At 39.7% G+C, this 23,343-nt stretch overlaps 1 protein-coding gene across 1 annotated transcript; it reads left to right on the top strand.

The window, feature by feature from the left end:
• The first annotated feature begins 3,425 nt into the window (after window positions 1–3,425).
• LOC121088650 (BPI fold-containing family C protein-like) lies at window positions 3,426–22,810 on the top strand. Its single transcript, XM_040595051.1, has 15 exons — window positions 3,426–3,585; window positions 5,909–6,020; window positions 8,099–8,227; window positions 11,202–11,357; window positions 12,073–12,136; window positions 12,224–12,284; window positions 13,792–13,883; window positions 15,488–15,661; window positions 16,636–16,689; window positions 17,654–17,824; window positions 18,457–18,524; window positions 19,935–19,977; window positions 20,993–21,059; window positions 22,087–22,163; window positions 22,733–22,810. Exons 1-15 carry the CDS (start codon window positions 3,426–3,428, stop codon window positions 22,808–22,810), a joined length of 1,506 nt encoding a protein of 501 aa, XP_040450985.1.
• Window positions 22,811–23,343: the final 533 nt, after the last annotated feature.

Below are 23,343 nucleotides of genomic sequence, written 5' to 3'. Positions count from 1 at the left end.
AGAAATATAACCTGTAGGGGCAGAGGTGGCCATTGCCTCCTATGGATTCTGTTTGAAGTTTTCATTGAGCTAATCACCTGCTGCCTGATGAGTTTGGAAGTGAATAGCATTGTTTTCCACACTGAAAAGGAAAGACCATGAACAGGAACTTAATGGAGTTTTTCTTTTTCCATGGGTATTTCCAGTAGTTGTGGAGAGGTGGAGATCACCTGCTTTTACATGATTTAGCAAACTCCTGTCTGTGTCATTTGCTGTTTTCTTTAAGCATTCTTGCCAGTATCTTTCTCCTATCAACCATAGAAATTTTGTATTCCTTTTCACTCAGAGGTGGTTTTCCATATGGAATATTGGTGTATATGAAGGGTTAAAATCTTGAAGCTGTTGAGTCCTTTTTGATTTGACATTGTTGAGTGAGCTGCAGAAAACCTACCTGTTCTTGAGCGTGCTGCAGAGTAACTAGAAACAATGGAGCAAGGGGGAAATTGAAAAATCCAGTCCCAGTTCTGTGATAACAGCAGAAGATATTTGTGAAACTAAAGTGCTCTGTCTGGACTTCAGGTTGGGTAGACACTATATTTGCTATCATGTTTGAGAACTGCTTGTCTTGTGTTTGTTAACTATTAAGTTTCTTTTCTGAATTTTGGGAAGCAAAAAAAAAATTCTTCTGTGGGCTTCAACTGGAGAGTTTTGTGCAGGACTAAGGCAAGACAAGGATAAAATTCTTTTTCAGAGGTACTCTATTTCAGAGGTTGGTCAGTTTAAGATAGTGTAGTTTATGGCTGTGTTAAGCCTGTACAAGGCAATGACAGTGACTTATTTTTTTCATCAGAAGCTTTCTTAGTTCTTAGGCAGATTCCAGCTGTAATCTTTATTGCAAGTTTTATTTGAAGTTTTTGCAGAGGGTTCACAAAGGAGAAACGAAATGTGGTATCTACAGACTGCTGAGTACTTCATTAGGGTGAGACAGGTACACAGACTGAAACAAAGGAGTTTTTCATCTTTTCCCTCTACTTAAAGTATTTGAGTACATTATCTCTGAGAAGACAAAAGTTAAGAGAGTGATTTAGGAATTAGTCGATGCATGCTCAGTTACTGAAGATAAAAATCAGAGCAATTTGTCTGCCATCTATTATCATTGACAATGCAACTGGCAGCTCTGATTTAGAGTATCAGGCAGCTGACGGTTCCTTCTCCTCAGCCCTGTCTGCCTTAGTCATCTGACTGACCTTAGGCAATCAGTCCCAGCATCTGACAGGCCTGGGGCTTTGATGAAACCAAGAATGTCAGCCTTGGAGTGCAAAAGTAAAGCTTGTTGGTGTGAGAAAGGAATATGAAATGATACTGTCTTTTATTGCCATGGCAGTTCAGTTGTTTGTTCTTTCAGCTTCTCACCTGGCATACATTTAAGATGCAAACAAGAACACATTAACTACAAAGCAGGGTCGTTTTCTGGTCTGTGCTGTTTTCTGTCCTCAGTGGGAATGAAATTCAATGAGAATGAGGTACCTCACCTCCATTCATGCTTCTAGCAATCCTGCTAGATCAATAGCTAGTAAGTATCTGTGTACTTTAATGATAGAAAAATCTGTCTTCCTGGTTTTATATTGATTTTTAATTGACCTTTAATAATAAGGATAGAAAGTGGCACATGTGCAGGAGGAACTAGGACACTTTTTGGAAAAAGTTTGTGACTCCAGCTGGCTGTTCTGCATAATATATAACATTGCCACCTTAAAATACTTATTTTGATTTGCTTAAAATAGAGAAAACCAAAAAAGCATAAGAACTAGAGATGGAACAACCAATTAAAGGTGGGATTTTCAAAATTTTTCACAAAATGGATTATGTTTTCAGAATGTTTTTTCCCCTGAAACCACTTTTTCTTGTATAGTATTGTGGGTAACTTTGTAAAGATACCTCAGAGAACTGATACTGAGGCAATATTGATAATGCATTTTGTTTGTCTTATAGTTCAGAAATCCACCAAAGAGCAGTATTATGAGGTACTCAGTAGATCTTGGATTTGCAATTGTTTATAGTCTGACCTGATAATATTAATTCCAACACACAAGTAAGACTACCAAAGGGTGGTGGGATTTGGGTTTTTTTTTAGTAGAGGGGAGGGGTTTGGGGTTTTTTAAAATACATTTATATGTTTTCTGGCAGATTATGGAATAAATTGTCCAGGACAATGTTATTAATAAACTTATTAGCAATCCAGGAATGACCTTATAGGTTGGAACATTGGTGAAACTAGCAAGACCTTTTTGCTACTTTTTAATTAGCATGGTTTTGTACATAGGCAAGTACTGTGATTACTGTCAGACGTGTTAGAAAAGGATGTGCCACCTCCCTCAGTGGTAAGGACAAAGTTACCATAGGTCCCTAATAAACAGTTTCCTAATGCAGCACTGGGAAGATTTGACGTTGACTTGAGAAACAGTGTTGTTATTTCTAGAAAACTGAGCAGTGGCTGTCATTGGAACAGGGTGCCCGGAGAAGTTGTGGATGCACCATCCCTGGAAGTGGTCAAGACTAAGTTGGATGGGACTTTGAGCAACCTGGTCTAGTGGAAGGTGTCCCTGCCCATGGCAGGGGGGTTGGAACAAGGTGATCTTTAATGTCCTTTCCAATCCAACCCATTCTATGATTCTACAATTCTATGAATGCAAGAATTTTGAACAAAGGAACCTTACTTCTGTACTAGGAAAGTGTACCAGAAAAAAAAAATTTGTCACAGCTTTTGTGTACCTGTGTCATGTGATTATGCCCCACTGCGCAGCAGTTCATGGTCTTGCTTTGCAGTGAAAGACACTGCTGCAAGCTTGTGTGAGGACACCCTTCTCTACTCCCATGTTATCACCATCTAATTTTCTCATACACTTTGAATTTACCTTTGCATTCCCTTCTCGTGTGACCTGATTTAGTCAATCTCATGTGTCAATGTTTGGATTAAGTTAGACGTTTGTGTGCAACGGGAGGCAAGTTTTGTCAGGAGGCCTATTATTTTATTAGACCAGCTGATCTAGTTGAAAAACTTTTGGACTCACAAATCCAGTATATCCTAGGGGGTGTGTATGTAAAAAGAGTGTTGTTCTGTTAGGAGGACAGACCTGCTTCTCCTTGGCTGGGATTGCTCTGTCTTGTTCACTCTGCAGGAGGTAGGACAGCTGGTAAAATAAACCAGCCAAGACGTGGGTGTGAGGAAAGCACAGAGTAATGCAGCAGAACCATTCAGTCTCAGCACCAGCCAAGGCCTGCCAAAGTGCTATCCAAGTAATCAGAAACCTGTGCCTGCTTCTACACTGACTGCTTTGTGCAGTAAAATCATTGGCTAAACCTCTCTTGACCATCTACCCTTGTCCTAGTTTCATTGAGGGAAGTGATGGATACAGATTTTTTGCAGCTCGTGGTATGCATCATTTATGATCATGTTTGCATCACAAATGTCGTTGACAGGTCCCTGTGACAAAGGCAAGAAGATGCTGAAGACATGGTATTCTTTCCTGCTATGTTGGCTGTCCTTGCGGCTTGAGGCTAATCCTGGTCTTAAAGTGAGGATTACTAAGAAGGGGCTGGACTATGGTATGTCTGACATTGCCAGAAGTTAATTTATGATAAACACTCTATGCACAGAATATAGTTCCTTAATAAAGGTGCAATGTAGAAACAAGCTCCATAAATACTGAAATAGAATTAATTCCTGTTGTCACCTCACACCATGAACACTCTTTGTCTCTTCTTTCACTTACTTCCTTTTTGTGCACCCCAGGTGTGGTGATTGCATTCTCCCACAGTCCAACAGTGTTTCTACTACATTCCTCATATTGATCTGCTTTCTTAGAACCAGCATAAGATGGTCATATAATTGCTTCTTTTTTAAAAGTGTCAACAACCTGATTGAAAATGCAATATTTAACTGAAGGTAATAAGACATAACTGGGAGAAAAGCTTACAGTTTTGGAACAGCCACATAGCTGGCACACCTTTACTCTCATACCTCCATTTGGCTTGGGGTAGCATCTGCATGTGCCATTCTTTCAAAAAAATCTAGTAACTGTCTGCCATAATTCTGCCCCTTAACAGCATATCAGCAATTTCCACAATATGTTTTCCCTGCTCTTTATTAACGTTAACTTTCACTGTCTCTTACCTAAGACTTACTCTATGGGTGTGGAGGGCATGCAGTATAATTTCAATTGTTTGCAGAATTAATATTAATAATAAAGTTTAACAAGGCACAAATTCAACAAAGGCCGGGTCATGCTAAGGATTAATTGTCATTTATGTACAGAACATGCTGACAGGTAAACAATGGACTTGTGAGATGAAAAGTAGAAGCTCAGGGTTTATGCCTTCGAGATAAAGGAAGGATCAGGTCCACTTATTTCTGTGTATGAGCATTGTTTTAAAGGCTTTTGAGCGGTTGCAAAGTGCAGGGCAAACATCGGTCACGCGAAACAGAACTGAGCTCCATATCTTTCTATGACACACAGGAGAAATTGCTCCGTAGGGATCTCTCATGCCTATAGAAATGAGTATTCAGGCCGGTATTTCTTACATGAGCCCAGCAGGTTTTGTGACATTCAGCATGGTCTCTGAATGCTGAACAGACTAAGTTTGCACACCCCTGCATTAGCAATAAGAACAGACATTAACGGTGGGCCTCCAAAGGTATTTCTCATATTTGAAGAGCATGGTGCCTGTCGTGTCTTTTCCCTTGATATGAGATTTGGGGACTGAGGCAATAGATCCTGCCCACATGCTCATTGCCTGTTGCAAGAACCCTGAGAGAACCACCTGGCATCACTGGCTGCCTTCACTGACAGCCGTAAGAGAGCTGTAAGTTATTTTAGTCAGGGCCCACATTTTGCTTTGGAGGCAGGAATTCCCAAGGAATCATAACTTACCTCTCCTTCATAAAAGATGCCTTTTATAAAAAGGTATTCCCATGCTGAGTTATAATTTATTTCAATTCTTTGTGCTTTTAATATACTGAGGCCTGTGGGGGTGGGGCGGGAGCAGATATTTTGTATTCAGCAACTGTGAAGCCAAAAGCTAAAGAAACTCATGCTAACAATATCTGAAAAAAGTACATCATTTGGTATTGAAGTTTTAGCAGTGTCTTCATCACAGATGAGCAAAAAGAAGGAAGACACAAGGAATTTGGGATTTAAAGATGTTCTGTTTGTTGATGGTAGGGTCTGTGTGTTTTACCAATGCACAAGTAGCATTGAAGCATTCAAGAAAGGGATTCCATAATGCAAGGAGAGAAGGTAAGGAAATAAGTCCGAGATCTGCAGCATTCTGTAATGGGTAAGGTGCAGTGCCAAAATGTACATACTCTGAAAGAAATGGGAAGAAAACATTTAAAAGTATTGTCATTAAACCTCAAACAACTTCCTGTACCCAAGCAACAATCCAGATAGTTTGGTATTTGATATAGCAGCACAAGATAGATACATCACACTTCTTCTGTAAGTGAACACTACATATAGAAGTCACCTTGCTATTTCTTAACTGGCTTTTTCATCCAACAGGTATGAGACACTGAGAGATAAAGACAATGACCAAGTGTTTCCTAAGGCTATCCACATTGTGAGTGAAGTGAAGGAAATATAACAGTTTCAGAAACCTGACAGGAGTTCTAGAATATAGAATACAACTCAGGGAGGAGATGATCCTAAGAGATTGTCTTGATCTTGGGTTAAATGATTTGTGTGTGAAGCTAATAGAAGCTATCAATGGCTGTATAAGTAGTTGGAAGGAGGTCTAGGTAAGGATCATAGAATCAGAGTGTTCAAGAACTGTGTTAAAAGTGATTATTAAATTATTTGGCAGTATATTTGGACCTTTGGGTGCCTGAATCCAATCTGCAAGGTATGTGCTTTTCTCTGTCCCCTTGTAGGCAGGAAGATTGGGATGGAGCTCCTGAAGCAAGCGGTATTGAAAGAGACTTTTCCAAGCTTCAGTGGGCAGGAGAGTTTCTTGGTTGTTAAGGTGAACTATGTCATTTCAAGGTAAGTAAAGGAAATACATTTCTAAGTTTTAGGACAAAACAGATTATTATTACCACATAGTAATATGCAGCCATTTTTTTGTTCACTATAGAACTTCAGTGGTTCATCTAACTCTGCTCTCACTGCCTAAACACTGATTTGTTTTGTAAGTACTTCCTTCTACCGCACTCAGAGATGAGCTTTAGAAAGCTGCTGAAGAAGCACCTTGGCTGTTTTTTCATTTGGTTGGTATCAGAGTTTGGGCCAAAACAGATGAAAGCACGGCTATGATACAGCAGAGGAGATGGATAGGAAAGAGAGCAGAATCAGTGTTACTAATGAGTGCTACTATGAAGGACCCGTAGCAGTGAAAATAATTTGTTTGTTTGATGAGGAAAGGCCAACAAAGAGATAAGATGAAGATGTGTGCAGGGGGACAGTGTTTCTGGGCTGACATGGTGGGAAGATGACTTTTACAGCATCTTTTTGGATGGATTTACAATGGTAAATCAGCATTTTGATTGGATAGGGCTCAACACCTATTTCCTGCTGAGGAAAATAATTGTATCAGGAGCACCCAGTATTTCTACTTTTTTCAAAAAACAGTTTTATAGAGTTTCCTACAATTTCTGCAAGTAAGGTGACTAATACAAAATGGTTTTCTACAGCCTTCAATCCCATCTTCCAATAAGCTATAAACAAAATCAGAAACTTCTGGTCTTTTAATACTACTATCAAGCTAACCTCTGCTGCTCAGTATCGTTTTACTTCCTTTTCCTTAGAAATTACCGAGAGCAAGAAATACCAATCTGGGAGGCTTCGTGTACTTTCTGCTGGATAGGGTTTGCATCCTTTATCTATACCTAATATACCATTCTTGCACTCTTAATCCCTGCATATCTGAGAGAGCTGTGTTTGGACAGGGTGGAGAAGAAGAGACTATGGTGGAGAAGTGCATGTGTCTTACTGAACATCTTCCACTGCCTGCTGGGTGGTGATTATAGAGAATATGGAGCCAGATTCTTTCTGGAGGTACATAGTGAAAGGGTGATGGGCAGCAGACATAAATTATGTCAAGAAAAGTTATGATTAGATGTTAGGAAAAAATGCTAGGGAGCACCAGAACACAGGTCCAGAGAGGTTGGGGAATCTCCATTCTTGGAGGTGTTCAAGACTTGAGTGGGCAGGGCCCCCGAGCTGGCTTAGCTTTGAGTAGGGGGTTGAACCAGAAAATCTCCTGAGGTCCTATTCCAACCTAAATTATTATATGATCTTGAAACCTCCAATTCATTCTCCTAACCATAGTTCTTGAAATATGCCATCTTCTCAATGGATAATCTGATTTTAGCCCACTGCAAACAAGATTGCTAAAGGCAGCCTTACCGCTGCCCAAGATGTTATTGAAAAATAATGGTCATTTTAACTAAAAGTAGCCACCAGTGCCTTCTGCCTTGGGGAAAATAGATTAAAGGCAATTGTTTCAGAGATGTCTGCCAGATATCAGGAAACAATGAGGAATGTATACTACATGATAAGATTACAACTGATATCTTCACAATGTTCAGCTCAATTCAACAAACCCATTTGAAGACAATATCTTTGAGTATCAGAAATATTTGTTTTGGCAGGGAAATCTTCAAGTAAGATTTTGTTTAGAAAAATGAATCCTCTCCAGAGCCCTTTGCTGAGGCAGGGGAGCAGAATGGGGAAAGAGAAGCTTTGATGTTCTTCACCAAATGCTAGCATTCAGACAACCTGAATTTATTTACAGATGTAGCATCTGGGTTTAACAGACTTATTTTCCCCTAGCAAGCACATTTCACTTTTAAGGATTTTTTTTAATCCCAAGGGGAGGTTTTAGTTATGGCCAGACATCCTTTTTCGCCTGGCCTGATATCAAGGATTTTTTTTCCAAGGATGCTGCTAAGTGTAATGGTACAAGTGTCTGTCTTTTCTAAAATTAATAGGGGTCAGTCATTTCTGATAAATTCTTCTACCGAAGCATTTGCCTTTTTTGTAGCAGAAGGGTTTTCAGTGATCAGAAGTTCTTCTTACTCTGTCAACATGCAGTCTAATATCTCTCTTTCTGTATTTTGTAGGCTCAGAATTAATGCTGTAGATTTCCCAGAAACTTCTGCTTCCTTTATTCCTGGCATTGGCATTCATCTGTCAGTGGCACATGCCTCTGCTACGATCAGTGCAGACTGGAGAATGAATGCATGGCTGCTGTAAGTATTGTACAGAGAGGTACAAGTGGGAGAGGAGCAGTTCTGGGAGAAGTATTGCAAATGGAATTAAGAAATGTGCTTGGTAATTATTACTTTTCAGGTCAGATATGATTTATCATTTAAGAACTAATTGAATCAACTTCTTAAGAAGGAAACATCCCCTGCCAACTAATGTTTTTTTGTGGTTTTTTTTTTTTTTTTAATTATTCTACGCCACAGGTTGTCTCTTTGGGAAGTGTAAGGTCAGACACCCGTTAGCATGCTCAGTTTTTCCAGACTGTGTATTACATTATATTACATGAATATTCAGGACCACAGAGTTTGCATGGTCCCATTTGTTACTTTCTTTGTACAGTATAACTGGAAAGCTGACTCTATAGCTAATTATCTATTTGCTGGTAGAGTGTACCTTCACTTGCAGAGTACTGCTATTAAAGGAAGGGCACTGTCACAATGCCAAATTTTCAGAACTTTGGAAACTCCAGAATTTGGGTCACTATGGAAAACTGACTTAGGTTCATGAACAGTATGAGATTGTCTTTAATGACATGGTTGCATACTGATTTTCCCACTTTTTTATCTCAGTATTTTTGCTACAGAATTTTAATATAATATTTTAGATTTTCTTGAGGGTGAGGGGAGGGCTAAAACTTCTGGGATATCAGAAAAGTTTGCAAGGTGCTAATCTCTGCAATTTGGGTTAATGGTTAACTGATAACAGCAGTAGGCATTGGTCTGTTTGTGAGCCAGATAGCACAGCAAGATGGATCACCAGGCTGCAAGTTTCACAGCATGTCATGATTTCAAAGGAGCACGGACATGCAGTTCTGCATTCATTCTCAGTACTGGTGTCAGGAAACTGCTGTCACTGTGCCTCCAGCCTGTCTGTTGTTCCTTCTGTCATGCCAAGATTGTGAGGAAAAGGATACTGTGTTCAGCAGGGCAAATCAGCTGTTCCCAAACACGAAGCCACCTTTCCCTCTTGCTGAAGGGTGAGGACCTGGACATAATCTGGAGGCACCCCAGAGGCATAAAACTCCAAAGACTTCACAGGCAGCAAGGGAGGTGGGGGGCTGGTATGCAGGATTTGGCGAAGCAGATTGTGGTGGAGGTGGCCAAAGCCAGCTTTGGTGGAGCTAGACGATGAAGCGTTTTTCTTGCTTTTTTGACGGTCAGAAGGAACAATCTGTGCTGCTTTGTTGAATATGATGTTTTGTGAATGGTGTAGGTTTAGACAGATACTGAATATGCCCTGCTCTTCATCCTCTCCATTCCCTAGTCCTACATGTTGCTTTCAGCATAGTAGACTAAAAAGGGGCCAGCTGAAAATGAGCTTCCCAAGGGAGGCCACTGACAACCCACCCCTCCTAAGCTGTTCCCAGGGTAAAGATGCGTCTTGCCATGGTTTTTTAGTTGCAATAGTGTTATCCCTGTACTTCCAGCTCTCACTGTAACCCTCCTCTCCACTGTGTCCCAGAGTGCTCTGCCAGTCTGAAAATCTCGTGGCCAGTCCTTTGCTCCTGGAGGCCTGGAGCTGAGACTCTGCCTTATTGAATCAGGATTCCTCCAGAAGAAGAGCAGATATGAGGATGCAGGAACAGAGCACCCTAAGCAGCTGGGCCTCTCCCCATCTCCCAAGTAGCTCAAAAAGGGAGGAGGAGGCCTCAGATCCTTTTGTGATGGTCCCTGTCACTGTAAAATGGGTAAACCGAAGTTGGAGGGATCCTTGAAAGTCAGTTTGTCCAGCCTCCTGCTCAAAGCAGAGCAGTCACCAGACTACATCAGGTCAGCTGTCTAGTGGTGTTTAGCCAAGGATGATGATGCCACAACCTCTCCAAATAACCTGTCCCAGTGCTGCACAATGCTCCTTGGGAAAATGTTTTTCCTAATGGCTTGTGGGATGGTGGTTTGGTTAGGGACTGGAAAATGAGGAGTTTAAGAGAGGTGCTTTGTCCAGATAGCCACTTAATGCCCATGTATGGACTGAAAGGTGAGGTTTAAAGTGGTAGTGGTGGTAGGAGGGACTTTGTGGCTGGCGGTACTACTCACTGCTTTGGTCAGGGATAGTCTATTGCTTGGGGCTGGGGTAAGATTAATTTTTTGGGATTACAACTTCTTTCCCCAGGATTTTTGCTTAGCCTGAAAAATAAAGAGAAAAGCAGAGATATTCACGGATTGAACTTCATATTGGGCTGGGCTCATTCTCTGTAGTATGGTGCAGCCACTGTAGTAATGCCTAGAAAATAAAACTGAGTAATCAGGATGAAGGGGTGAAAAGTGATGCTTTTGGTGCTAGATCTGTTGTGGTAGATGAGGGTTTTTTTTTTATAAGGCTATTCTAACATCCATTCAGCTCTCTGTATCGTGCTTGGTTGGTCTACAGCTTCTACAATTCCTAACTGTAGTCCTAATACCTATATTTGCTGGAATTAAGTATAAGGATATTTTTGTTGGGGTCTTAGTAGGGATTTTTGCAGAAAGGAGAATTAATTTTTGGGGAATGTTGCGTTAAAGGGGAATGGAGTAATTTAGCAGGAAAAACAAAGAATGGAGGAATGTATACATTTAAAGGGGTTATTGAAAATTGTTACAGGAAAGAAGAAAGTGAAATAATTGCAAAGTTGAGAACAACTTAGTTATGTATTTATTAACTAACTGGCTTCTGTTGCTGCAGTTCCAGAGGCCTTCAGGGTGATCTGTCTCGAAGGCTTGTGTTGCTGTGAAATTGTGACATTTTTGCAAACTTGTCAAATCCTGCACAACACTGGAAAATGTGTGTACTGGAAATTTATGCATATAATCTGTTTTTGAATACCATACATGTCCCTAATTATTTTATTCCCTAGAAAACCCATTCTTCATTCTAGATGATAGAAGAAAGAAGTCCTTTCAGACTTGATTTACAGGTAGTTTCTTAAATTGTTCCCATAAAGTAAATGTTTCCTTGACTGAGTTTGTTTTTTTGTCTGAGCAGGAAAGACGAAGGAAGAGTTACTGTGTCCATCTCAGGACTGTTTATTGCGGTTATCTTCAAAGTGTCATGGGATAGCACAGGACGCTTGTCTGTATTGCTACACAATTGCCAACTGACCATTAATAGTGTAAAAGTCAAGTTAAATGGAGGATCTAGGTATGTACAGGAGTTTTTCTAATCAGTCTATGGGGAGTAGCAGGGTTTGTAGCATAAGGGTCACTTTTCAAATTTTTATTTTTAGGGATCCAGTAACAGGATACAATTAACTATTGAAGGCTAGGAAAATAGATTTTTAAAGGTTTGGTTTCAAAACTGGGCTCCTTTCCTGAGTGTGCGAAGTGCTGTTAATCTATGCTTCTTAGTGCATGTGCCAGCAAATGAGCTGACTAGACATACTGCATATGAAAAAATTGCCATTTGAGCATATTAAACAGTACAAGATTGCAAATGGAGGTTTGCAGATATGAAGGTGGTCTAGACTGATTATGCCTTTTGACAAGCTGACCTACAATTTAAGAATAAAACTTTCAAAAGAGAATATGAAACAATGCTTGTAGTTCTGATTTTGTTCTTCTAGACATTTTTTTGTCTTAGACAAAATGTGGCTAGTCGAGCATTGTTTATCAACATATTAACGTGAACATTCAAAGCTTTGCAGATTGCCTTCTAAACAGCTTTTATGAGACTGAGAACCCCTAGTATTTGTCTGAGACTCATAAATTGATAAAGAGTCAAATGTTCAGTCTACTGATATTGCTGTAATTGCTTCTTAGTAATATAAATTACATTGATGTCCCAGTCTACCAGATTTTATGTTTCAAAGATTTCAATCTGTAGTAAAAAGTCATTGTGTTAATTTCCTTTCCTCCAGCTGGATCTACAGCCTTCTATCTGATTATCTTGAGAACCCAATTCACACCACATTGGATAAAAATGTAAGTTTGCAAAGACGCTTTCAGCTAGTGAAGGGAAGAGTTGAAGTACAGGACTTAGATTACTGACTTGTCTCTCTTTTCATATAGCTATGCCTAAATATCAAAGACAGAATCCAAATGATGGATGCACAGCTTAGAAAGCATAAGGGTGAGTTATTTATAACAGCTTTTTGTTAAGTCATTTTCATAGAACACATTTCCTGTGTTCATGGTGAAAAAATGTGAAGGAACAAAACCAGAGCCATTGTTCTGTACTTTATCTATTCCATAATCCACCCTAGAAATCTCTTGCATGCATCTTATGTAAAATATTCAGATTTCTTCTTTGCCCATAGCAAGTCACCTGTAATCTTTCAGTCTGTTGTAGCTGACCTGTGCTATTTCCTTAGAATTTTGAGACTAATATTTTCATTTTGATCTTTTGTGCTTTTGGTGTTGTGGACCTAAGAAAAACTTGGTTTAGCAATAATCTGCTAAAGACCTAGCAAACATCCCATCCTGCACTGTGGTCCTGAAACTTGAGTCCAGTGAGATAACAAGATGCTTCAGGAAGGCAGTGTCACACTAAGCGTGTTTCTTTTCACACCAGTAGCAATTCCTGTGTCACTCTTGCAGAGACATGAAGACAATAGACATCTGTGTCCAAAAAGCATATAAATATAAGATTTTCACTACTATAATCAATCCCACAGCTTTTTTTTTCTTTTCTTTTTGTTGTTGTTATTGGTGGGGTTTTTTTCCCAAGACTAAGAATATTTGTAGGTTTTGTCAATTCAAATTCATTTAATTCCACTAAGTGCTATGATTTAGGTCAGAGAGTTTGTTCCCACTATTCACTTTGCATTGTGGATGTTTCTGTTATCTGCTCTGCTATTTAGAAGCAGAGTAAGTAGACTTTTGTTTTTCCTGAATTGGCCTATACCTGCCATGTTCCAAGCAGTGGCAAATATTACTGAAAATCATGGTTATCAAGACTATTTTTTTATGCAGCGCATACCTAAACACAGCAGGCTCAAGGGAACTCCTAGCTGTGCTGTCATATTGAGGAGTTCATAATCTCTGTGTGAATTCACCATTTCTCTTTAACTCATCGGATTTTTATACGCTATGAACAGACCCTGCAGTCCAATCAAAAATAACAGTCAGACTGGAGCTGCATGTGAGTTCCTTTCAGAAAAAGTCATTAATCATATTGTCTGACAAAGGGCCCTCTATTGTGAACAAGCATCCCTTGTCTTCAACACCGATATATGTAAAAATGTCCTAATGGCGTCTTCCAAAGTAATTAGTAGTATATACCAGTATTTTACTAATTGTGTAGGGCAATTTAGTTCTTTTGTGCAAACACATAACAAAAAAGAGGACATTGCCCTAGATACTCCTTTCACGGCATGGGGGAGATTTCTGAGGAGTGTATTGAATTGTGAACAACAGGAGAACAAGGCCTAAACCAGGAGGAATTGGTGACTTTTCTAGAGGGAATACTTTCACTTTTTCCCTTATAGCAAGTTTTTTTTAATTTTCTTCTTCCTTATCCTACCATTCTTCTTCTTCAGATTCATCATTTCTATAATGCCTTTGCCTTTGCCTAAAAAATAACTGTTTGTGATGTGTTTTTGTAATAACAGCTGTTTTGGTTTTGTCCATCATTCTAGTCTTAAGCCAGATTGATGCCTTTGCACAAATAGACTATTCCTTAGTCAGTTCTCCAGCAGTCTTCAAATCACACATTAACTTGGATTTGAAGGTAATTTGTCTTTAATATCAGTGTGCTTTCTAAGACTTTTCTGATTGTCTGTTGTGTTGATTCATTTTCTTTCACTACAGTCTTACTCAGCCTCTCCTATATTTAATTAGAAAAGCAATAAGACATTTGGATGTTCTGGTCAAGATCTATTTTAGAAACCAGATATGGTTGTTTATCTAATAAATTAACTGCATTTGTTAATTAACCAAAGCTATTGTTTATAGTTCTGTTATTTCAGAACTGAAACTCTTCAGAGGTGCTGTATAAACAGCATAAAAGTATTCTTTAGATACACAGCTTTTCCACTGCTGCTTGGTGTTCACCTGCTACCAGTGATACATAATTCGTGATGACTACTAATGTCATTGCAATCCAAAGGATTTGTTTTGAGATGAGTCAACATCTTGTATATGTACAGATCACACACACACACACAAAAAAAAGACTTCTCACAGACAGTCCTTGAGCAGCACACAGTAGTTCCTTTCTTATCTATTTTTCACCTTTGTTGGCAAGATATATCTCAGCAATGCCCAGATTTTACAGCAGCTTCAACAGTCCTTGTAATTCAGAGCATCCCCATGGCTCTCACAACCGACTTCAGTTAAGAAAGATGTGCTAGAGCTATGGTTGAAACTCTCCCTCTTGGTTATTTTGTTCAAGCAACTTTTACCATCCACAAAAAACACTCCACAAGCAAGGTATACATAGCTTGAAACTACTAAGCAATTATTTATCAGCTACTACAGCTAACTAGAACTTACAGGCTAAGCTTAAACATGTTGACACCCTGATGGGATACTGGATGAGTTGTTGTAAGTCAGTTATTAACCAGTTAAGGAAGTTACTGGTCTTTACTGCTGCTTGGAACAGGCTGATTCTTAATGGTTATGAGTTGCCAGCTTCCAACTCTCCCTTTCTTCTTAGGATTTTATACCTTTCTATGTCAATATTTTTACCGTTGAATCTTTCAGCTACTAACCATTACAGTAATTACACTACTTACTGTCTGGTCTTACTTTTCTTGTGTTAAATGGCCTGAGCTCACATACCTTCTCACATTTTAAGCATTATTTTCTTAGTGTAACTGAACCAAGATCGCACACATGTGCAGCACACAAACTAGGTCTTGGAGGACCAGAAGCTGGACCAGGGCTAAGAGTTAGGTGGTATTAAAAGACTCCTTTGTGTTCCTGTCCTAAGCAACTTCCAGTGCTTTTTGGGTCTGCCTGAAGATTTTTTTGAAATGTCACCCTTAGAATTAAATTAACAAAGGTGTCTTTGCCACAGGAGAAATTAAACTGTGGTCCAGAGGAATTTTTTTTGTGTGTCTCATAGCTGTAGTTCAGAACACTCACTTGAATGCTCAAATTCACACTTTGAAAGGATGGAGGCCAGATTTTCTCTGTGATTTCTGTATTTTACAAAAGAGCCTGAATTTGCTGATTTTTAGGGCATATCACAAACTTACTTGCTTACTTCAGGTTTTCTTTAATGTTAACCTTTTCTTCCAATTAGGAAACATTCTTTCTGTTCAACCACTGCTAATGCATTCTGACAGACACAAACGCTTACAACTAAAAATACTTGATGGCTTTTTGCAGGGCACAGTCTATCCAGTAGGAAGTCACACGGACCCTCCCTTTGTGCCAGCTCCATTTGCTCTCCCAGACCAGGATGATTCCATGGTATACGTTGGAGTCTCTAATTATTTTCTTCAGTCTGCTTCACTGGCTTACTACAGAGCAGGAGCCTTTAACATCACCATCTCTGAAGAGGTAAGTTTAATTTGTATCTAATAGAATTACAAATAGCAGCAGCATGGATAGTCAGCAAAGGAGACTAACACATTACTTTTGCCATTTCACACAGAGCTGGGTCACACTTCTACCACTTGTAGGAGGGATACATGATATTCATTGTGTATGTTATGATTTAAAATAGTCAAAGTCTCCCTCATGCCTAAGTCTGAACTTCTTGGAAGCTCTGGTCAAGGAATGACAGGCATAAACATCACAGAGTTGGTGTTAGGGGAGTTGCAGAAAGAACAGGAAAAAAAAGCTTTTTCTCTGCATGGATTCCACATAGAAAAGGAAAGGTGAGACAGGAAGAAGTGTACTGAAGCCACAGTCTGCTGCATAGAAGCCCACAACAAATGTATTGCCTACGTTGAGAGCTAGAATAAACCCTCAGACTTAACAGAACAGCAGAGTGAGGCAAGGAGCAGGTAGAAGGAAACTGAGCTTTGAGCTGTGGTTGAAGAACATACAAGACTTCTCTCAGAAATGGTGTTTCCACGCTGGCATTAATAGTCAGTTTCCAGTAAGTTTTGCCAACTGAAATAGTGCTAGGAGGGTCTTTGTAAAAATTGGTGACACAAACAGCACTGACAAACATAGTCACATTGGTCAGCAGCAAAAGGGAGAGTGAGATTTTTGAGTCCTGCCTCTGATAGTTCAGTATATTTCATCTAAGAAAGTCCCAAAGGCAGAAAGTAAGCAGGACACCATGTCTGTTCTTTCACAGAAAATGCTTGTTCAGTGGCACACGTTTCTGAACCATGCCCGTGAGAAATCTGTCTCCTTCTGTCCCACAGAGTACCGTGGGTTCCGTAGGAATCGTTCTGGGGCAAGGAAATATTAAATCAAAACACGGATTATCTAAAACTAAAGTAAACAGAATATGTTTTTTTCCCCCAAGGAAAACCTCATTTTCAAGATGATATAATCTAATTTATTTTATTTGTTTACAGCTTGCTACTACTTTTAACCTAAATACTGCCTTATTCAAAGATTTTGTTCCTGAGGTGAGTACTTTTACTTGTACAGACCTTTTAAGGAAGAGCAGTAGCTAATGTTTCTTATGGATATTATCTGTGTACTAGATCATTTGCAAAAGTTTGGAGGAGACAAGGAAACTGAGCTGGTTTATGATTAGTGCAAGATTCAAATATACATCTACCCCATCATAACTCTATGTTCTTCCTAACTATATCACATTACTCTGTAGTCATTCTCTACCACTCTAAGTGCTGGATTTGCTCTGAGTCTCTGAAACAGTTCTAAAAACTAAGTGGTAGACTTCTGTAAGACCAGTCTCGTTCTTCTTCAAGGTAATGGTATCTTTACTGTTGATAGCCTGGCTTCTCTGTGCAAAGATATCAAATTTATGACTACTGGAGATTATATACAATGGGAAGTAACAGCCATGAGTAGCCAAGTCTATAAATGGGATGCAAGAAATTAAGATACTATGAGATGCTATAAAAATCCCTAACATGACAACATTTACTATAAAATGACTGAATTCGGAAACTGTGGCATTGTAAACTAAAGTTTTGTCCTCTAGAAGTTTCTGTTTTTCAAAAGAGTGTCTGCTCTGGAAGACTGCCTGTTTTTCAAATTCTTTATATTGTCAGGGTCATTAAATTATTTTTTCTAGAATCACTCATTTCCCTCATTTCTTTAACATTCAGTGCTAATCCTCTCTTCTTGAAATATATTTTTCAGGAACAACTTTTAAATTATATATGTTCAATATCAGTGGGTCTAAAACTTCATAATTTGTTTTATGGTCTCTGAAACTCTGAGTGTATGCAATACTAATTTTGTCATTTCAGTTAGTGTAATTAAAATTAACTATTTTAAATATAGATTAATTAATGAGAGGTTTGGTATATAGCACCTGATTACAATGCAGCCACAGAAGCTGTAGCTTAAAAAAAGCTTAGCTCTGCATTCAGCATTTTTTCCCTCTTCAAAATTCCACAGATGGCTCTGAGTTTCGTAACAGCATGCCCGGTGCTGCTGAAGCTGATGGCTACATCACCACCTGTGGTCAGTTTGAATACAGACAGATGCACGCTACAGGTCACTGGCTGTGTAGAAGTATTTGCTGTTCTGCCAAATTCAACCACCCAGCACATCTTTACAGGGAATCTAGTAAGTAACATGAGCTAGAAGGTAACATTCAGTGCTGGGGCTGAACAAATCACGCAGGGATCTTCCAGATCCTTTGAAAACCATAGAGAACATCATAAAATAGCATATACTGGTCTGCAACAAATATGCACACTGGTCTTTTGCATTTCACAGGGAGGAAACGTGCACCATATAGTGTAGAATTCAATAGTCAGGTGCAGAGAACTACTCACAAAAGCCATTTTTTCCATGTGGGAGGTTGAATGATTATTCAAGAATAAATTGTAACATATAAAAATCTGATTATCTGATGCCCAGTGTTCCTAACTTGTTTCCTGTAAAACAGTTCAGTGTGTTCTCAGACATCTTTTCATTAGGTTGAAAGTGAACCAATTGTGTCAGCCATGCAAGGACTTAAATGATCCTAATGATAAGGAAGCCATCAAGGCAGTATTATCACTTCACTCACGCAATCTCAGTTGCTGGCAGAAAGCGATAAATTCACAAATTATTTCACTATCTACATATATTGACCAAATACAAGGTTTATACATTGTGTTTCCAGTCACAAAAGCTATTGTGTTTGTGCCTGTAGCTAAGGCAGTATCTATCTGTGCATAGTCACAGAAGACTGTTTTGTTTTTTCCTTGCAGACAGCCAGTACCAGAGCCAACCTGACAATAACCAAACAGAAGTTGATTATCTCATTACTTCTGAAGAGGTAACCAAGGAAAATTCAGTAAGCCACACTAATGATCCCAACATTAGGACACAGCAGAACTTCACTGTGTCAGCCTGACAGTGCTTGTTTCACCATGAGAAAATTAGTTACCTTCGTCCTCACAGGGGCTCTAAGATAATTCTGACAAGTTGGTCTTTCAGATGAAATATAATAATATTGTGGAACAACCATGTCTTTTGTACAACATGATACTACCCCTTCCTATAGGTTAAATACCGTTCCAGATGACAATGTTCAATTTATTTGTTATCTTAAAGGCGTTTGTTTCAGTCTGTGCTGATGTTGGAGGATGAAGTCCAGCAGTTTATTTGAAACCCTCTAAATGTTGCTGCCATGCCATGGCTGAGCATCATAAACAGGATTGCAAAAGTCCAAACACGGTACTGGATCACTGTAACTAGCTCTCTGTACACCCATGAGGAAGGGAAAAGTGAGACTACAGAGCACATACTGCAACAGCAGACACCACACCATCAAACAAATGAGACTAGAAAGGTGCCTGTAGTTTGAAGTAAAGCTCAGAACCTGTTTGATTTTGCTTAGATCTAGCTGGTTTTGTTCTTTCCTACAGTTACGGGTGTTCTCAGCTGTCTTAAATTTTATTCACACTTCAAACTGGGTTGGGTATACAAGCACTTTCTCCCTAAATACACCAGGTGGGTAGAAGCACAGATTTACAGGCAAGTAGCCCACATCAGTGTTTCATCTTGTTAGCGCTATATGCCAATATAGGGGCAGAATTCCTGAATATATGATATTTTTTAACCTATTAGATTTTTGTTAAAGGAAAACATGAGCAGCTTTTTCTTAGTTTTGGTCACTGGACCTTTTTAAAGGAAAATAGGACTTAAGAATGATCAGAGCCCATCAGTATAATTTTAAGAAGTAATGGTGCCAGTCTTTTAGAGCTTTTGACAGAAGAATGTGTTCTTCTGTTCTTCAAAATATTGTTTTTTCCCCCAGGATTATATTTACTGTGATCTGAGAATGCTTTACAGGTATCACTGGAAAAATTTAAGAAATCATAATGGTTAAGAATGGATATGAATTTATTCAAATCATAATGAACATTTGAAGAATGTGTCGTTCAGCCATTGCAGGAAATGGCAATTCCAGAAAAATGTGGTTTCCTAAGTCTTATTATGGTCACAGCCAAGGACTACCCCTGACTGTAGAAGATTACTATCAGAAAGATCCCAGTGACTCCAGAGCTCATTTGCAGCTGTGCCAGTTTTGATTAAACGCTGTTGGGAATCCAAGAGTCTTTGGCAAAGTTAAATGTGTGAATCGGCATAAAATCATTGTGAAATCCCACAAACGAACCTTCAAGCAGTGTGCATAACTTGTGCCTTCACCCTTTCTAGTGAATCCTCCTCTTCTTTTCCTCAGGCTCCATTTCTCCCTGCTGCACTCCACTCTTGGCTCCTCTGAGGTAAGTTGATGGTTTCAGTGCCTGGAAAAGGTAGCTGAGCCCTTCAAGAGATGGAAGAAATTAATCTGAATTTGTTGATGGAAAATTCTTGATCTGTTTTGGGGATATCATCTGCCACTGCTTTTTCTGCTTTGAAATAGTATATTCCCTGCTTTTCTTTTTCTTTCCAGTAAGCGGAAATACCTCTTGGAAGGTTGGGGTTTTTTTCTCATCACAGGCTCCAAATATTATGGAGTTATTATTGTGTAACATTAATTGAAACAAAGAGAAATGCCTGCCTGGGTCTGCCTGACCTAGCAAGCTGTCATAGTTGATTCTGCTCACTTCTGCATCTAGCAGCACAAAGGCAGGCATGGGGCTAGCACCTCTTCTAGCCATTTCTCACATTCTAGCCTGAATTCACAGCTGGATGGAGTAGGCGTAGCAGCTGGAGTGAATACAGTCAGGCTTAAGCTCAGTTTCAGGAATTACCTTGAATCATTTCAACCAAATAGCATAAAAAAAGAAACGCCATGCCACTGCTTAGATCATTCAGTGTAGACTGAGAAATGGTCAGTGCAACTCTGCAGCAGCTCAGCCCAACCTCCATCTTTTAGGTGAAGGGGAAAAGACACTAATCACAGTAGCATAAAACGGAATACCAGGACAGAGCCGTTCTCACCACCCAGGGAACAGTTCACCTCTGAGAACTGAGTCCTGGCAGCTAAAGTGAAGTTGAACAGATTTCATTCCTAAAGTTAAGGTTCAACCCAGATACTTAACATACAGAAAAAAATAAAATAGACTTCAAATTCACTTACTGCAAGAAAAACAGACACCTCTTTGCCATGTATGTTTTACATTGTTCAGCTGCAACTTAAGCCAAAAAGTATCTTTTTTACCTGAGATTTTCTCTGCCAAGCTCTGATCTGATCTTTTTGCATGTCACTCTAGTTCTAGCCCTCCATCTCCACTGTCAAGCTGCAATTCCATAAGCGTCAGGCAACAGTCACCAAATGTGTTTTCCCCCTCACAGCAGATGTCACTGGTGGAGAATTTTCTGTCTTACACTTTACGGAGTGCAGTGATCCCAGTAATCAATGGTAAGGATTGTGACCAGTTCTTGAGCACAGCTGGTGGAAAGCAAGACTGAAACAGAAAAAGGGAGTGGCCAGCTTTAAATGCTGTGTTATGGCAGGGTTTCTGTCCATTTGGCTGCACCTGGACAGATCTACTCTGCACTGGACTTCAGTCCTGGTCTCTCGGTCACCTGGATCAGGGTCTGGGACAGAGCAAGTCTTGGCTCCTTTCCAAACACTGGGTTTGGGTTTCATTTTCACTGGATGCAGCGTTGCAGCAGAGCCTCGGTCTTGTCCCGACACAGTCAAGCCATGATTGGAGGATGGCCCAAACTGGGGAAGCGCCGAGGCACACTTGCAGGTCGGGGCTTTGGGGGTAACATCTCTGCCTTTATCACCTCCCTCTGCTTTTGTGCTTCACCTGCTGCCACAGGCAGGACAAAGTAGAAAGTCAGCTCAGTGGGGTGCAGAGACCGAGGGATGAGGAAGAAAGAGGTGAAGGTGGAAAGAAGCAGGTGGAAAAGTACAAAAGATGCCTGTGAAGTAAAGAGAGGTGAGGAGACTGCTGAGGAAGGAAGGGAGCTGTTGATGAGGAGAAAGGAAAGAGACTGAAAGGGAGGGTTGCAAAAGTCAGATGTTTGGAAAAGCAGATGTGAATAGAGCTGGGGCTTGATCCATGGAAGTAGGGATAGATGAGAATAAGGGGACCGATGGGATTAGAGGATCAGGTAGAGAAGAAAATGAAAGGAAGATGGAGAATAAGTCAGAGTGGGAAACATCAGGAACCAGATCTTGTGAGGCAGATATCTGGAGAGGAGCAAAGGCAGTCAGATCCCAGCGTCAGACAGCTGAGGGATTGTAAGAGGTTTATATGCAACTTTTTCACAGGACTTTTTGCTTTTTAGCACATATGAATAATAGCTTCCTTAAGAAGCGCAAGGACAGCTGATTAAAGGGAAATTGCAAAACAAATTGAGTTCCTTGAGAAAGATGCTTCTGAAGTGCATTTTATTATTACATTAATATGTATTTATATTTATCCTTTCCAAAGATAAACTAGGAAAAGGATTTCCTCTTCTTAACTTGGCCCACACTACCCTTACTGGACCTGTAATAAAAATGTATGAGGTGAGGACCCCTATTTCTTGTTGAATAATATTGCTTCTTTTTCAGGCCTGAGCATTTCTGTGTGTTCCTGTGCTGGTAGATCCACATGTTGCTAATAGCAAAGCTTTAACTATACTCTAGCTATAAAATCCAAACTGGATCAGAAATGAGCTCTCCAGCCCCCCAGCCCTAGCAGTTGTAGGTTGTAAAGGGCCCACTGGCCCGTTGGAGTATGCCAGCATGGGGACACCACAAGGACAGCTCTGCTGTCCCCAGCAGGGCTTAGGAGCGTTGAGTGCATGAGTCCTCACTACTCTGACCATTCTCTAAGGCAGCTCATAGGCAACTTGAGTGTCTCCATGGTAAGTGTTACTCAGCCTGAAAGTAGTATATTGTTCTTCTGGGGGGGTTGTATTAACTTAGATCAGAGCCTATTCCTACCCTAAAGTTAACTGAAGTTCAGGAGGCATAAAGTCACTCTTGTCTCCTGCTCTGCTGAGGGGCTTGTCATAGGATCTAGTCCCAGAGTACTGATCCTGAACACGTCCGTCTGAAATTTAAGGTAATTTTACATGTTATTCTGTTCTCAGGGTCATCTGGTGATTTCCACTGATGTTCACTACAAACATGAGGAAGAGGGAGATGAGGACCTTCACAGTCACTCCTAATATCCCTTTACTTTTAAGCAATAATAAGAGAGAAATGTAGTCTTCTTTCTGTTGGCTTGTAGGGAGTGGATGCTATAACATTAGAAGCATGGCTTTTCATCACTATTTTAAATGCTTTAGTAAAACTTCTTAATCATTTTTCACAAATTGAATCTGTTGGGTTGTAGTACATTGGGTGTAGCTGCTTTAGAAAAATTTGTTGCAGCCTGATGAGAAGTGACTGGTTCTTTTCACTAGTTACAGACACCACATTTTATTAATTTTAGGAACCAGTTCTTGTATTATTCAGTTTATCTCCATTAGTGTTAGCAAAACTTTGTGTATGGAGTGAGACTTTATTCTTTGTAAGAATGTCGCAATTTGTCCCTTTGTAACTGGATACCAACAGTGGGAATAGATTTATAAAATCTAGTGAATTACCACTGAATTATAGAATCATATAATCTAGCCCAGACCCTGGCTTAAAACAGGACTAATTAGATCAAGTTGCTAAGGGCTATGTACAGTAGAGTCTTGAACCCCTCCAAGGATGG

The sequence above is a fragment of the Falco naumanni genome, chromosome 5 (assembly GCF_017639655.2).
Source record: "Falco naumanni isolate bFalNau1 chromosome 5, bFalNau1.pat, whole genome shotgun sequence".
Classification (NCBI taxonomy): Eukaryota; Metazoa; Chordata; class Aves; order Falconiformes; family Falconidae; genus Falco; species Falco naumanni.
The sequence above is the reverse complement of the archived record's forward strand: the minus strand, read 5'-3'. Positions and strand labels throughout refer to the sequence as shown.